Genomic DNA, 18,219 nt, shown 5'->3' on the forward strand with positions numbered 1-18,219 from the left:
AAATATCAAAGCTCTATCACTTACTGTTCAAAAGTTATTAGCAAGGTTAAAGTTTTCAAAAAGTAGGTCATACTCCAAGGTCACATGGTCAAAAATATTGGTACCCACGGAAAGGTCTTGTCACATGAAACACTCATGTGAAATATCAAAGCTCTATCACTTACTGTTCAAAAGTTATTAGCAAGGTTAAAGTTTTCAAAAGTAGGTCAAACTCCAAGGTCAAGAGGTCAAACATGTTGATACCCACGAAAAGCTCTTGTCACAAGGAATACTCATGTGAAATATCAAAGCTCTATCACTTACTGTTCAAAAGTTATTAGCAAGGTTAAAGTTTCAGACAGAATGACAGAATTACAGATTTACAGAATTACAGACAGGACAAAAACAATATGCCCCCCAATCTTCGATCTCGGGGGCATAAAAATATGTTCGGAATAATTCTACTTTGTTCCATGAAATCATTTCCCATATATCTTTAAAAGAAGGATGGTTTACAGACTGATTTTTGCGGAGTTCAACATGCCCTGTTCTCTGTTGGTGATATAATCGATGGACGATCACCAATCCTTTGCTTAATGAAAACTATGCTTGGACAATTTAGATAATTCTCAGAAATTAGCTCACGTGAGTGTTATTTTTGATTTTCAAGAAATGATTACACACTTGAACCAATATTTAAGCACAATCACCATTCAATTCTTTTCTATAGCAATTCGAGCTCTGTCGCCTGCTTTTTAGTGCGAACTATTTCGTGTGCGGAATTACACCGATTGTAAATCTAACTTTGCCGATTCAATGACCAATCGGAAAGGAGATTAACGTAGCAGAGCAAATGATCTTGACAGTTGATATATCGGAACGGAGACTTGATAACAGTATTTCAGACCCAATGAATATGATCGAAGGGAGTCTGGAAATGATAGACGAGGCAGGGAAATAGGTCTAGCGCTAAGGGTGATGCAGGAAAGCATACCTTTCGATGGCATTCAGCAATTATTGGTTGACGCATTTCCTAATTTCAAATCAAGTACTGTACTGTATCCTTACGTTGTATAAGATTTCGCTAAAGATCATTCGGTACGTTCCCGCATTTCTTGAAATGAAATTATAGATTAGATTGCGGTTTATTCCAATATGAACCCTTAATTTGGTCAGCTTTTCAATGTCCCCTATGTTTCAAAGTACACGTACAAATCATTGATGGCAACCCGCAATCAATAGTTGTTCTGTCTAGCGCAATAATAGCTAGTGATTACTGCGAAGACTTAAGCTTAGCTGCTTAGACAGCGGACCAGAGAACATTTAAATATCTAAATGTTATCCTTAGAATTCTACAAATTAAATTACACTGTAGAATGAATTCATGAATTAGCCGAGGCTATTATATTTCAAAAAACATTTCGATATACTGATATTGCGCGATATTAAGGTGGCACACTACACCCTGAAATAGTTTCTCAAATCAGTACGAATTGATTTAATCATAAAACATATGATAATATATAATAAGTATATATGCCAAAAAGGCAGAAAATATGCAAATTTGGGTAAAAACATAATTTTCAAAAATATTACTTCAAAACATATGAGCAAAAGACTCTGGCGGAATTGAACTCGAGATCTGCGGTTCACCAGCTTTAACCACTGAGCTACGATGTTAGACAAACAAATCGATCAATACAAATAATTTCACAAAACATCTAAATCGCCATCTTGTGACGTAGTGTCATAAAGAGTATAAGCTTTAGTGTAGTGAGTTACCTTAAGGACTGGTGTAAAATGAGGAACATACCGATAGATAAGTTGCATCCGTAATCAAATTAAACAGGTGTTCTTCAGATTTCAAGTAATTACATGAACATCCATTGATACAAAAGCGTGTAGAAGTCTTTAATCTTTTATCAATTTTGATCGATTCCCTTTATAATATTTGTATTAGATATTGCTAAGTGTAGGCCGTTTTACTTTACAATACATGCATGTATATAGTGGAGAATTATCTGTCTAGTTTGTTTGTTTTACGTCCCGTTGAGAATTTTTCACTTATATTGAGGCCTCACTAGTTGTAGGTGAAGTACCACAAATTTAGACTTGCTTAGCGCCCAGATCATAGCAATAAGGGTTTCTATAACGTACGGCGCCTACCACGACAAGGGATCCCCAAATGTTTAGGTCTTATCCGAAAGATCCATGATTCTCACTTCCAAATGCACAGCATTTGGCGGAGAAGCCTATGTTTACGTGTTTGATTTGACGCAGACATGGCACGAGCAAGGCCCGAACTCACGACCTCTCGATCACAAAGCGAACTCTCTTCCACTGAGCTACCGAGACCGGTCTAAAGTTAGATATAAGTTGTATATACAGAAATAACCACGCGATCAAATGTATGTTTTATCTATTTGGTAATAGTCATAACCTCGAACAAAATTTTAGGTCTTTGATACTAACCCTGTATTTGATCTTAACACTAGCCTTAACCATGGCTGTATCCCCAATCCTAACTGTAACATTCATGACAGGTGGAGATAACGAACAGTGATCAATCTCATAACTCCAACAAGCAATACAAAATAGAGAGTTGAGTAAACACGGACCCCTGAATATACCAGAGGTGGGACCAGGTGCCTAGGAGGAGTAAGCATCCCCTGTCGACCGGTCACACCCTCCGTGAATCCTCTGTCTTGATCAGGTAAAATTAATAATGACCCAAAATTTAGTCTTACCTCAAACACTAAATGAAACCATTGAACCAGCTGTCTGTAGATCTAACCGAAACACTAGGTGATATCCTAACCTTAAGCTTACCCTAGTCCTACCCCTAAGTATAGTATTTGCCTCTTTGCTGGAAAGGTGATGATAACGAAAAGTGTTCATTCTCATCAATCCAATAATGAATGCAAAGTTAGGAGTAGGGTAAACACGGACCCCCAGATACATCAGAGGTGAGATCAGGTACCTAGGAGGAGTAAGCATCCCCCGTAGACTGGCCACATCCGCTGTGAGTCCTAAATCTTGATCAGGCAAACTGAGCAATCCGAGGTCAAAATCAATGTGCATAACACGACTTAACAATTGATATAATATGACCCTAACAACAGCTCTAGTCCTAGGTGAATCCTTATGCTTATACTAACTGTACCACGACCCTATCTTAATCCGCAAACCACTACACTTTACCCAATTTGTAATTCTTACCCTAATATTGACTGACTCTATCTCTACCCCTACACTGTGAAAGGTGAAGAAAACGAATAGTGATCAATCTCATAACTCCTATAAAGGTGAAGATAATGAACAGTGTTCAATCCCATAACTCCTATAAAGGTGAAGATAACGATTGATTGATTTATTGATTACTGTTTTCCGCCACACTCAACAATTTTTCAGTTATATGGTGGCGCCCAGTTTTTTTTCATTGGTGGAAGAGAGAACCCAGATACAATGTACCTCGGAAGAGACCACCGACCTTCCGAAAGTAAACTGGGAAACGTTCTCACTTACCGGCGCGAGCGGGATTCGAACCCGCGCCGACCAGAGGAGAGAGAACTTGTGATTTTGAGCGCAATGCTCTAACCACTCGACCACGGAGGCCCTGTGAAGATAACGAACAGTGATCACTCTCATAATTCCAATAAAGGTGAAGATAATGATCAGCGATCAATTTCATAACTCCCATAAGGAATACAAAATAGAGAGTTGGGCAAACATGGACCCAAGGATATACCAAATCTGGGATCAGGTGCCTAGGTGGAGCAATGATCCCCTGTCGACCAGTCACACCCGCCGCGAACCCAATTCTTAACTCTATTTCTACGTATCCCTATCCATAACCCTTGCCGGAAGTGTAACCGTTACCCTTTCCCTAAATGTAAGCTATATGTAGCTACATTCCTTACTTTAACCCTAAGTGTACCCTATTTCTAGATTTAAATACATCCTATCATTAATTTTTACCCTACGAGTGATCTTTAACCTTACCCTATGTTTAATCAGTATGTATCTTAATTTTAAGAATGCCCGAAGTGTATCCTTTACTTTAAACTTAATGAAGTGTAAACCCTACCTCTTATCCCCTAATCATAGCTATAACATCATAACGCTAGTTCTAAAGGCAAATTTTTTAACTCTAAAAGTCAAACCCTTAACTCCAAAACCACTAACCCTACCTGTAAGGTAATGTTCCTACTTCTAAAGTCCTAATCTCAACTCTGAAGTCTTAATCGTAAATCTGACGTCCTAATCTCAACTCGGAAGTCTTAATCGTAAATCTGACGTCTTAATCTCACTCGGAAGTCTTAATCGTAAATCTGACGCCTTAATCTTAACTCTGAAGTCTTAATCGTAAATCTGACGTCCTAATCTTAACTCGGAAGTCTTAATCGTAAATCTGACGTCCTAATCTGGACTCTAAAAACCTAATCTTAACTCTAAAGTCTTAATCCTATCTCTAAAGTCCTAATCTTAAGTCTGAAGTTCTCATCTTACCTCTTACGTCCTAATCCCACCTTTAAAGTCCTAATCTTAACTATAAAGTCCTAATCTTAGTTATGAAGTCCCAGTTTTAACTATGAAGTCATAATCATACCTGTAAAGTGAAAGGTGAAAATAACGAACAGTGATCAATCTCATAACTCCTATAAGCAAAATACCAAAATAGATAGTTGGGCAAACACGAAACCCTGGACACACTAGAGATGGGATCAGATGCCTAGGAGGAGTAAGCATCCCCTCTCGACCGGTCACACCCGCCGGGAGCCCTAATCTTAACTCTAAAGTCCTCTTAACTCTAAAGTCCTAGTCTTAACTCGGAAGTCATTATCCTACCTTTAAAGTCCTAATCTTAACTATTAAGTCTTAATACTCTAAAGTCCTACTTTTAATTCTGAAGTTCTAACCCTACCATTAAAGTGCCACTTCTACTTCTAAAGTCCTTACAATTCCTCCAAAGTTCTATCCCTATCTTCTAAGTCCCAATATTGACTCTTAAGGCCTATTACTACATCACATGTACCTCCAACCTCTAAAGTTCTAACCCGAACTCTAAACACAGAAAATTATCACTAAATGTAGTATTAGTTACATGTATGCCACAGACTCAACTCTAACCCAGTCCTAATGGCAATTTTTTTAAAAACAATTTTAGTTCTGAACTGGTTTGATTACTTTTCTTATTGTTTATCAAACTGGGTTTAAATTTAGACTGGTTTACTGTTTGCTTCATCCCAATACCAGGACTAGTTCATCGATGTATATTGTCCCGTTGGGATACAGGTTAGAATAGGTCCTCGGTATTCCTTGCTTGTCATAAGAGGCGACTAAATGGGGCTGTCCTTCAGCTGAGACTGCAAAAACCGAGGCCATGTGTCACAGCAGGTGTGGCACGATAAAGATCCCTCACTGCTCAAAGGTCAGAAGTGCCGAGCATAGCTCTAAATTCTGCAGCCCTTCACCGGCAATGGTGACATATCCGTATGAGTGAAATATTTTCGAAAGGGACGTTAAACAATATCCAATCAATCAATCGAACTATATAAGCCTCCATCCGATGCTGTTCAATCGGTTCACGATTGCTCGCGCCTAGAAACAATATGGCAAGGTAGCATGCTTGATATTCTGTGTGTACAAAATTCAGATAGAAAACAAGAGATGTTTGTAAAACACATATGCCCCCCTCCCCATGGTGCAAAATTGAAAAGGGTTATACACACACACATCATTTAATTGATAGTAGTATCATCAATTCAAAATATTGAGCAGACAATATCTTCCTATGTCAAGAGTGAATTGACCATGTGACCTAAATAACAATATGGGTCATCTACTCCTTATGCTGTACCAGTGTACCAAGTTTGGTGTTAATCAAGCAAACAATTCTTAAAATATAGGAAACAAGATATTACTATGTCCAGTTCAACAATTGACTTTTGACCTCAAAATCAATATGGGTCGTCTTCTCCTGAAAATGTACCAGTGTACTAAGTTTGATGTCCGTCAAGCAAAAAGGTTTTTCAAGATATTGAGTGGACAGTATATTACTATGTTCAGTTTGACCTTTGACCATGTGACCTCAAAATCAATAGGAGTCATCTCCTCCTGAATATACACCGCTGTACTTAGTTTGATGTCTGTCAAGCAAAGGGTTCTCAAGATATGGAGCGGACAGTATATTCCAATGTCCAGGTTGACCCTTGACCTTTAAACATGTGAAATCAAAATCAATAGGGATCATCTTCTCCTGAAGATGTACCAGTGTACCAAGTTTGATGTCTGTCAAGCAAAGGGCTCTCAAGATATTGAGCGGACAGTATATTCCTATGTCCAGTTTGACCCTTGACGTTTGACCATGTGACCTCAAAATCTATAGGGGTCATCTACTCCTTAGGATGTTCCAGTATGCCAAGTTTGATGTCTTTCAAGCAAAGGGTTCTCAAGATATTGAGCGGACATTATATTCCTATGTCCAGAGTAGATTGACCCTTGACCTTTGACCTTTTGACCTGAAAAACAATAGGGATCCTCTTCTACTCATATCTAACCCACATATGAAATATCATTATCATCAAGTGAATGGTTCTCAAGATATTGAGCGGACAACACGTGGTCTACAGACCGACCGACCGACAAACAGACCGACCGACCGACCGACCTACCGACCGACCGACAGGTGCAAAACAATATGCCCCCTCTTTTTCAAAGGGGGGCATAATTACCACCATCGAAGTTTGAATTGCACCAATGAATTACAGTATTTGCTGAAGACATTTGAAATCACGCGCCATTAGAGCAGTGAAAATGACATATGTTTCTTTTCGATCACCGGTGTCAACAAGCTTCAATGCGTTATCACAATGACGAATCAACACGTTTCAATGAATAATTACAATGGCCAATCAGCAAGCTTTAATGAGTAATCACAATGACAAATCAACAAGCTCCAATGAGTCTTCACATTGACCAATCAACAAGCTTCAATGAGTAATCACAATGACCAATCAACAAGCTCCAATTAATCTTCACATTGACCAATCAACAAGCTTCATTGAATCTTTACAAAGACTAATTGATTGATTGATTGATTGGGGTTCAAAGCGTTTTGGCAATAGTTTAGCCATTTTACGGTGGATCTAGCTTCTGGCAAGTATATTCAATGGCAGTGATCAGTAAAAGTCATATTAATGAAGCAGACCTGTTTCTGCAGAGAAATGTATCAACATTTATCATTAATTATTTCCCTTGTCCGCCATTTTGCGTTTTAAAAATTGTTTACTGCTTCATCAATTACCGTCAAATACAAAAGTGGGGCAACTCATAAACTTGTATAAAAACTTTTAATTACAATTCATATATGTAGTTTTAATCTCTGATATTATGTAGCGTAGATAGGAAAACTAGGCTATCAACCGACTGACCTTTGGTTGACCCCGCAAAGAGAGATAACTCAAATCACAGGATTTCTTTTTCCTGTCCTTGTAAATGTCATTTTGTAGTGTTAAGATATTTATTTGTTGCATTGCAGTAAACTTACAATGGTCAGTTTCAGAAATAGATTTGTTTGCTGGTTCAAAATCTAAGCTATTCAACATACGATGGATATTTTCTTGGTGTAACCCTGCTTAACCTTTTGAAAATATCTCGCATGGGGAGAATGAAAAGTAGAACAGCTGAGAATTTAGTGTGGAGGAATTTTCACAATTCTAACAATACTTACAGTAATGGAAATTAAACCGTTACGGCCTCTTTATATTTATGGTGAAACAAATTATCCATCATTGGTATAACGAATGATATTTCTATATCATATCGCTTCTCACAATATTATTGGATATTTAAACAAAATCATTCAGCAAGTGTCGCGATAATTGCACTCTCTGTACATAGGCAAAACAGTTTCACTCATTTCAACAGCACACGCTCTACAGTATGACAAAATACACCTTTTGAATTAAAAATGTATGTCAAATTTATCATAGACTCAGAATAGGTCCTCAAATATTAATCCTCATGTGAACAGAAACATATGCACATGGTTCCGACTTAACAAATGTTCACCATGGCTTTAATTTAACTTACATTATACATTTGTATTTATGCATGGAGTGCGTATAAATAGTTTATGATATAAGACACACAGTGATCTTTTAAATCAAAAACATATTACTTTATGAGATTATTGAAGTTTATACCCCCCCCCCCCTGTTTATACCCCTCTTGTCCCTCTTTCAAGTTGTAACTTTTCGACACCCCCTTACCTCAGCATCCTATCTGACATGATTTTATATTTTTCCCGAAACTTTGCAACAAAACTTTTCATATTGCAGATAATCATTTCTTTTCATACAACTCCGTAATTTTCACAATGTCAATTTAACACCTATAGTGATGAGAAAATATCCGCGGATTAAAGCTTTCAGTTTACGAGCAACACGTTTCGGGAAACACGGGGTGACATCAAACCCTTACGGGAGTCACATAGGACCAGTGCAGGAGCCACACTAGACCCTTGTGAGGGCCACATTAGCCCGATGTGGGGGCACACTAAACCCTTCCGAGGGCCACAATAGACCCGTGCGGTGCTCGTGCAAAGCTGATTACGAATATTTTCGAGCGATATTCTAAAGACTGCACTATTTAAAAAACAATTCTGATAAACAAATACTATTGATTGCAAAACTCTGTTTAACCAGTTTTTCTATGTGTTCAAAAGTCACGAGCAATCGAATAGTTATTGCATAATGCACCGAACTATCGAATTGTTTGACGTTCCGCTCACTGAATCAAAAGTTATATATATGCTAATAAATCACAATTTGTCAGACAATCAGATAAACATCAAATCAACAAAAAGGGGAAACCAAATTGCGCGCTGCTTTCCCCTCCTTTCATCCGTCAATTAATCTAAAGCAAAACGACAATTTACAAGGTGAACACGGATGAGAATTGAGGGATTCTGTGCATTATGGTTAATCTGTTCACTTTAATATCTTTCAGAGAGCTGTGGCTTTCTTTCTCTATGTGTGAATGAAGCTCACATTTGTTCCACTGTGAATTAAAAGTCTATCTTTCCATTATCCACACAATATTCTGTATAAAAGTCCTAGCATTTTCTTCTTACATGGCCCAACAAAAAAAAACAAATTGTGTCACTCATTTCCTTCCTATAAATGGATTAGAGCAAATTATTTCAACTTTCTATATTTAAAACGTATTCATGCCAGGTTAACCTTCGCGGTGTACTTGTCATGTTTACTTATATATCTATGTCCAGCACATACACCACTAACACTGCCTCTAAGGAGCCTTCCCGATCACGTCCGAGTGATGAGAGGTTATAAGCGATAGGATGAGACAGACTGATGAATTGATATTTGATTGCTCGGTAACTTGAAGTATCAGAGAGCTCTTCTCCTTCCTCCGCTCTCCCAGCCTCCTTTTTGCCGCTGTGTGCAGCTCTTGATAAAGTCAGCGATGCGTATCAGCGGCTCCTTTCTCAGCTCCTGCCTACTAGGAAAAAAATGTCAATCACAACTGCGAATACATACCCTACCAGCATCATCAATACCAGCAGGTTCTAATCTGCATACAGGTAGAAAACGACGCACATTGTCGATTTCTTCACTATTTTTGTTTTTCTGATTTGAAGTAGAATCAACTAAATATGAAAATTAGGAGGCGGTGATCGTGATATAAATTTATAAAGTGAGAGTGATTTTTTTTCCCTTTTATATTTTCTAAGACATTGATTACAGGATTTTAGGATTATACACATCTAAAACGAGTGAGTATCAGTTTTGTATTTAATGGAATTAACAGAATTACCGAATTTTTCTTCTCGATTTACAATAAGGAAATAATAAGAAAAAAATCTTTTAGTACGCAGTTTATAGAAATGTGAATTTGTACGCAAGAGAATGTGGTTTCATAAAAACGGGTTCTCGTCATCATTTATTTTAATTTACAGTAATTCATTATTGATTCCTTCACTGTTGTTTATTTCTTTGAATACACATACAATATATGTAGATCCATGTATTACTGACACCAAACATTGAATTGTTGGCAAAATGTTTAAAAGATTTTTAAGATACGATGTAAATTATAAAGGATAGTGAAAAACAGTCGGGCATATAAATAATTCTACCGTTTCCCAGTACAAACCGAAAAACATTTCTCAAGTTTTAGATTACAGAACAGAATCATAAAAATTGTGAAAAGTAATTGCAGGGTGAAAATTGGCGCCAAAATGAGCAAGTTTGAGAGCGGAAAAATATCATTTTCATGTTTCTTTTCGTGAAACAAATGCTGAATTTTTTTTTATGAATCACGCACACCTGTAAATTAAAAGGTGAATATGACGAATAGTGATCAATCTCATAACTATTATGTAAATTAAGGGTTTGGTAAACACGAACCCCTGGATATACCAGAGGTGGGATGAGGTGCTTAGGAGGAGTAAGCATTACCTGTAGACCGGTCACTCTCATCGAGAGCCATGTATGTATATTTAAAACATACAATGTATGAAAGGAAGAGGCAGACATGCACAACCAGACTGATATTTCGATATAAAACAGGATATTTCCATCGCCATTTTCCCATCCTAATTAGTGTTTACTACAATACCCCCATGATTTCGATATGCTTGCACTACTTATCCAAATTGAAGGCAGCATATTTAATTTCTTCATTCATAAAAATCTTACTATGAATAATTTTTGCAACGAAAGATAAAGTTAAATTATAAACAAGTTGGATGAAAGTCGTATTCCTTTAAATTGAAAGTATGTTTTATGTGACGTTTCAGTCATTGGGCCACTAATGACAATTAACAGGCTTTAAAGGACGAATACAGCGCCCATTAGTGCCCACAATGCATTACATGTACATACCAGAATGATATGAACTGAATTGATGCTAATGCCAGCATTTCCAAATGAAAAATAATGACTTCATATTTACTAAGGTGAACACGTTCAAGTTTTGTTTAATGGACGTGCATATTGCTGTATCATTTGGCACGCCCCTGAGAAGTATGTGCTCCGACACAAGCGATCGGAAATTATGTAACACACCAATGAAGGTGGCTGTGAATTAGAAACTTCTGACGAGATCCGACAGATTTCAATTTTTGCACGTGCATTGTTATTGAGGTCATAGTTTATGGCGTTGTGAAACGAGATCCAATATCTACCCACTCACAGATGAGACTAAACCCTTTCACATTTGTCGCTTTGTTATTTGTACTATGTACTTTCGTAACATTTAATTATGATTAAGGTGCGGTGCCGATAGTGTATTATGGACGAACATCTGATCAGACGTATTCAGATACCGCGTTCCTACTTCTCACATTTATTTTTTTCTTCTTTATCTAAAGAAATCCAATTGAATGATGTAAGCATATCACCGCAAGAACACTCAAGCATTAAGATGACCATCTTCTTGTTCGTCCTCACCCTTACACTTAAAGGAATCCTGGCAGTCGGTGAGTATACTCTCAAAATAGCCTTCGACATTTTATTATCAAAACATTTTCGTGTCCTATTAAAGAACAATCAATTGTTAGCATATTGTCGCATGGCGTACTACAATATAGTTTATATTTGATGGCCATGCATGAAGTACTATATATAGCTTATCGTTGATGGTCATGCATGAAGTACTATATATACTTTATATTTGATGGTCATACATGAAGTACTATATATAGCTTATATTTGATGGTCATGCTTGAATCATTCATTGTCTGGAAATCTTCTAATAAAACTAACCACAATTCATTTCAGAAGGTCTCGTCAGAATTTTTATCGCAATCTTTTATATCTGTTCATAACGTTTACGTCACGTTACTAATAGTTAAACTTGTGTTTAGACGTGTTTGGAGTGTTTATCTCTGGTGGGGTTTGAACATCTATTTATAGTCTTGATGTAATCGTCGGATATTAGCGACATAGTCAATAAAAGTGCAACTTCTAGTAAATCGAGAAAAAACAAAAATAAATTGCCTGTTCATTATCGATAGAAGCCATCATCAACTGCCAGAAACAGATCATGCTGGTGATAATCGTGTTATAATTAATATGTTGTGTAATTCCTAATTATCACGTGTAAGGTAAGATATGTTCCAGGATGATGACGTAACGGTTAGGAGTACGGGGTACCTTATTTTGCACATTTACTTTCTCTTTAAAAACATTGTAAATGGAACATAGTACAATCATTTTCATTTTGTTTGTAACTTAAAGGTGCTATGATAAAATATTATCAATATTCATGCATAGATAAAACAGAAAAATCTTTGTTGCATCAAATTGGGTTTCTTCTGCTTTTAAAGAGATTGTAATTCTAGGAATTTATTGACGAGACGAGGCCCAATCTTTTGAATATCATTTATAGGGAGATGAAACACGGCGTTGGCGTAAATAATTACCGAGACCTCTCTGTATTCTTTCAGCTTTTTGCATTAACCTTCTCAATCAATGTAATCAAGCTGGGCTGGACAGCCTAGCGCAGGAAATCGTAAAACTGTCCCGATTCCGTAAAAATGTTATCTCGGAGAAAACAACGAGATAGAACGAACGAAAACACTTCAAACACACTTCAGCGACATAATAACCCCACAGGCTTTGCTCATATTGTATCAATACTTATAGTGCTTTGCTAAGCTACATTTTCTTTAAAGAAGTAGAATCTTTTTATTCGTATTAAATAGTTCAATTATTTATATTGCGTCAGTGAGTTTTTATCGAATATTCATTCATAAATGACTTTTCTACGGAATTCAACCTTATGGTTAGAATTAGCAAACAGAGGGCTACATTGGGGTCAGAAAAGGGTGTGTCTCTGATTAATTATGAATCTAGCAGTAATTGCAAATAGCTAATCAAAGTGAAAGGAATATGTAGATGTTTTCCTTAAACCAGAGATAAGGTTGTTAAAGTGACTGTTATAAAGGACAGATAATTCCTTACGACGATCGATTATCATTAATAGAAAAAGACATTTCTATGACTCTACACGATTGAATCCAAAACAAGATGAATTGAGCGGGAAAAATCTATAATGTTTGATTAAAAATCATATCTGCATTTGGCTTCGCTCTTTTCTAACAAAATCTAAAGTAAAACGAATGTTTAAACCTTTTTTTTTTCATTATCAAGAACATATAGAGAGTAAATGCTGAAAAATGAAACCATGCAGCGATATTTTGAAGACGTTCGAAAGTTTTTAAAAAATCCCTTTGAACAGTCTATCAATCATGACGACCAATTGAGCATGGCAACTAGAGGAATATAGATTATACGTAATTATACATTTCCTGCATGTAACATATTGTTCAGCGAGTGTTTGATTGGAGATTCTTGGAGCCCTTTCTTAGTGACGGAACCCATTGAAAGTGTCACTTTTTGTTTTCTGTCCATAATCCAAAATTATTCAACTCTTCTGGACGATTGACAACACAGCAAAAACAAAAATCAAACCTAACGGCATCTTTATAACCCTATCGGTGTATGGCTGTGTTAATATTCGACTTCCATTAACCTCGGTGTGTATACAATCGTCTTTTCCAGCCATTAGCAGGTGTCCAAAAACCCTTTTATTGAAATAAACAGATGCAATCTTGATTATTTCATCAGCTTCCCCGATCCTGTCTTGTCAGGGGGAAAAACTGGTATATTGTTATTAAATCAAAAGCACAAATGACAGTTATATCTAGAGTCATGTAACCGAAGTGACATACAAGTCTATTACTGTACACATTAATGGCCGAAGTATCCATTTAGCTTTGTATGTAGGTTGGTCGAATTTTTACCGTAAACTAAGATTTGTAACCGATAGAAAATTCTTCCCTGGATTAAGTGATGTTTTATTTTAGAAACTTGGTCAATGATGACGACTTAATGTATAATGATGGATAAAACTTAATAGACCAGCTTATCGTGGTCAACTTCAAACAACATGAATTCCAAGATCCAATTCTACTGTTTCCCTACCAACTATTACACAAGGATTTCAATGCATTAATATTCAATACTTGAGATTGTTAGGTGCATAATTTTCCTCTCTGTTTTAGAATACAGAGACCTAGTTCTGTCACAGGATCAATGGCGATATTTTAAAACAATCGCTTGCTGATTTTGAATACGAGCAGCGCTTGTTGATTTTGAATGCTAGCAATGCTTGTTGATTTTGAATGCTGGTAATGCTTGTTGATTTTGAAATGCTGGCAATACTGTGGAATCATTTTAATTCGTGGGGGCCAATGTTCGTGGGTAAGCAAAATTTTGCTGGTTCGTGGGGACGTAATTTCGTGGGTAAGCGACACGATGTCACTAGGAGAGATAACTCTACTTGGTAAAAAAAAATGTCCGAGGACACGTAATTTCGTGGGCAAGAGTGACCCACGAAATCCATGAATATCAACCCCCCACGAACAATGATAATTCCACAGTATTTGTTGATTTTGAATGCTGGCAATGCTGACTTATTTTGAATACTAGCAGTGCTTGCTTATTTTGAAAAATAATACTAGCAATGCTTGTTTATTTTGAATGCTGACAAAGCTTGTTGATTTTGAATGCTAGCAATACTTGCGTATTTTGAATGCTGGCAATGCTTTTGGATTTTGAATGCTGACAATGCTTTTAGATTTTGAATACTAGTGATGCTTGCTTATTTTGAATACTAGCATTTCTTATCGATTTTTATACTTGTTAATTTTGGATGTTAGCAATGCTTGTAGACTTTGAATGCTGGTAATGTCTGTTGATTTTGAGTACTAGCGATAGTCGTTGATTTTGGATACTAGCAATATTATTAAATGTTAGCAATACTTGTTGATTGTGAATGTTAGCAATGCTTGCTATTTGAAATACTAAAATACCTGTTATTCTGTTTGTGTGCTGCGTATTTCTGCTTAATTATGGGTCAATGCTTGTAAATAATATTGAAGGTATGTCAATGCTTATTTTCATTGCTACATTGTAGCATTGCTTGTTGGTTTAAAAATAACATTACCCCAATACATACAATGCTTATGCTGCTTTATGTACATTTATCAGATACTGTGATGCGTTTTCCATCTTTTAATTGTTTCCTTTTTATACTTTATGAATCATAAAAGTCATATTCTAAGGACAAATCTTGAATGCATAATATATACCAGACTGCTTTATAGACGATGTTACTTTTCATTTTTTTTTTTTAAGCTGAAAATAAGATATCATACCACCTGATGAATTGTGCATATCCTGTATCGCTCTCAGAAACAGAACGGTTGTTTATCCTCTAAAACATTGTTCTTCGTTAGATAACATATGTAGAAACAGTTGCTTATGGGCAAAATAAACCGTATTTTTACGAGGAGGGGAACACCGCTTTCCTCGTGTTTTACTGCCTCCTAGTTGGGCGAGTCGATAGGTGTCTGAATATGCAGGTGAACCGGAACTTCTCTGGCGACAATTTATTATGTTTTTTCTCCTCAATTTCCACTCCTTAGAAGAACAGATTAGTGTCAAAATGTGAATCCCGGCAACAGCTTTGCATATCATATCGTGTCGTAAATATTGAGGACTGTAGCTAAACGTGTTTTGACTTACCAGCTGATTTAATGTTAACGAGTTCTAGAAGGCAATGCAATAAATGTAGACCTTTATATACTCTTAACAACGCGTTGAATAAAACCTCACACTATTAACACACTGAAAGTGATATTAGACTCTAAATTTGTGCCGGCTATTGTTCTCAGAATATTAATAGTTGTTTTTATCCCCGATTTAGCGAAAGAGGGAGAATTGGTTTGGATGCATTCGTCTGTCTGTATATACGAGGGTATATAACTATGAACTGTAGCAATGAAACTCTATATGTGAAAAGCCTGAATGATTACAGGTTGATCTCTGTTGTTTTGGAGGTCACGACACGTCAGATTATGAATTCAAGGTCACTCACAGGGTAAGAATGGCTACCGGATGATGTCACAAAAGCTGTTGAGCTTTAGCTTTATGCAAGGAGTTTCTATTGATTGATAGGTTGGAAGGTCAATGTACAAGGCCGCTAGGTAACTTATAGCAAAAAAAAAAGTCTGCGGGTATGCTTTAGCAATGATCGTTCATATAACGAATCAGTTCGTAGAGGAAATTAGTCCCGAGTATTTGAATCTGTAACTGTGTCGTTAACATTCTTATTTTAAAATGACCAAAAGCAAAACAAAACACGAATTGCTCAAGTTTTGCTTCTATGCTAAGACCACTTCGCAAATATCTATCTTTCTTTGAAAAATTAATATTGGTTCTCGGCGTTTTGATTGCTTACTTCGATAGTTGTTTTTCGATTAAAAGAATATCACGATTTCCTGTCAAAAGTAATCACTGCGATGATGATGTCTATGTATACTGATATCACAATTTAAGCAAATTAGGTTTCTAGAGGAGGTTTGGCGAAGCTTGATCTAATACATAAAGGGTCCCAACGTCTGCCATGAGAACTGTGTATCCTACCAGCTTCCGCAGGTTTGAACAAGACACAAGAAGGCTCGAGCGGTTTAGCAACAATACTTTCAACGATCCATGGGAGTTGTCGGAACATTTTAATTTTAATCTGATTCTAAAATAACACATGATTAAAGAAATCGAAATTTTCACAATATCATGTTTTTACATTTCCAGTGTATTTGCCTTTGATATCTCTACAAATTGTAATGGTAGCCATTTTCTTCATGAATGCGTTGCAGTTGCATGTACCGGTAAACAATAAATATAGATATATACAAGTATAGTACCGGTACGTATATTTCAACGGTCTTCTGACAGAAATGAAATTAAAATGTAAGCATTGGAAAATATTTGAAAATGCATGAGGATATGAACTTCAACGCTTCAGGCCTGCATATTTTCATGAAACGCGACTTATTTCAGGAAGTATGCCCGCGTGCAGCGTCGCAATTCATAGCCTCATATATTTTCTGAAATGAAATTTATTTCTGATATATATATATGATAGAATATGGCATAATCTCTTAAGCAGACTATTTTGGAATAAAGTACACATAAAGACGCCCTCAATTAACATCAGGATTGCTAGATATTTGTTGTGAAATGAAATTGTGTCGATATGGACTTTGAATCGAATCTAACAGAGCCTCTTAATCACACCATATGCGTTGTCTTCAAAGGGCATTTTATTACTGTCGACGATTCACGACTCTTTAAACGAATTGCTTCTGTGATTGTCTTGCAAAGTAACCGAAATTGTACACTTTTATGTATTTCTGCTATGATTGTTTAATGTTCATGCAATAGTGATGTACATGATTCTTAAATACTTTCTAAGTACTAGACTATAAATTAGATCATTTTATAGAAAAGACGGGCAACCAGTTACAGAAAGTAAACGAAACACGATGATAGGTTCTGAGAATATGTACTCGGAAGATTTTAATCAGTTTTTGTTCTTTGCGCGGCTTTGACGTCCACGTGCATGAAACACTGGCTTGCACTTCCCTGCACGTTTGCGTTCTATACATCTGCTTCTGTTGCTTGTTCTGTTCAAATAAAGGACTTTTTCTACATGAAGCTGATTTTGATAAGACCTTTGTAAGTAATTATACATTATTAAAAAAAATCCTGTGCTGCCTTGTGAAATCCTACACAACTGACATCTTAGTTTGTTTGATTGCTTATTTCCACGCTATTAAGCAATATTGTAAATTTTTCTTCGATTCGTGTTAATACTAAAAGCGACCTTACGCTAAATGTGTTGCATTCGTTGTGGTAGGTATGTAAAAGCATAAATGTTTACTAGTAATGAAAGTGGCAAACCAACGCAAACATATTTGAGATATATCATTTTTTTATTACCCAATTATTTATAACTCGAGTAACGTATACTATAATCTAAATGCTGTAAAGTCCTATTCATTCAGATTTCTTAACGTTATGAATCACTGACAAAGCCAACTGTTTGTCTGTCATATACCCCGTAATATTGTCTGTCGTCTTGGTGCAGCAAGCTATCGCAATGTGCTGGGCGCTGAACCCAGATAACCAATTTCATAAACTTTTATGGCATTGACGAATCTTTGAAATTGAGAGCCTTATATTTCCGATCCATTTATTTTTCGAACATGAATTTTTTTGCGGTCCTTGATATGGAAAACACTGTCATTAAGATTTGAGATGACGTATAACGTACGACATGAAATTTTCCACTGATCTCTTC

The 18,219-nt window shown here is 36.4% G+C and overlaps 1 protein-coding gene across 2 annotated transcripts in view; it reads left to right on the top strand.

Annotated features, from left to right (window-relative positions):
• Positions 1 to 9,526: 9,526 nt before the first annotated feature.
• Positions 9,527 to 18,219, top strand: part of LOC125650651 (G-protein coupled receptor GRL101-like) — a 57,711-nt gene continuing 49,018 nt past the window's right edge. Inside the window, exons 1-2 of one of the 2 annotated variants that reach the window (XM_048879109.2) lie at positions 9,527 to 9,778; positions 11,378 to 11,485. In XM_048879109.2, coding sequence (XP_048735066.1) covers positions 11,431 to 11,485 — 55 coding nt within the window. In that variant the 5' untranslated portion in view covers positions 9,527 to 9,778; positions 11,378 to 11,430. The remainder of the gene's footprint in view (positions 9,779 to 11,377; positions 11,486 to 18,219) is intronic. The other variant, XM_048879108.2, reaches the window with a different exon arrangement.

The sequence above is a fragment of the Ostrea edulis genome, chromosome 5, assembly GCF_947568905.1.
Source record: "Ostrea edulis chromosome 5, xbOstEdul1.1, whole genome shotgun sequence".
Taxonomy (NCBI): Eukaryota; Metazoa; Mollusca; class Bivalvia; order Ostreida; family Ostreidae; genus Ostrea; species Ostrea edulis.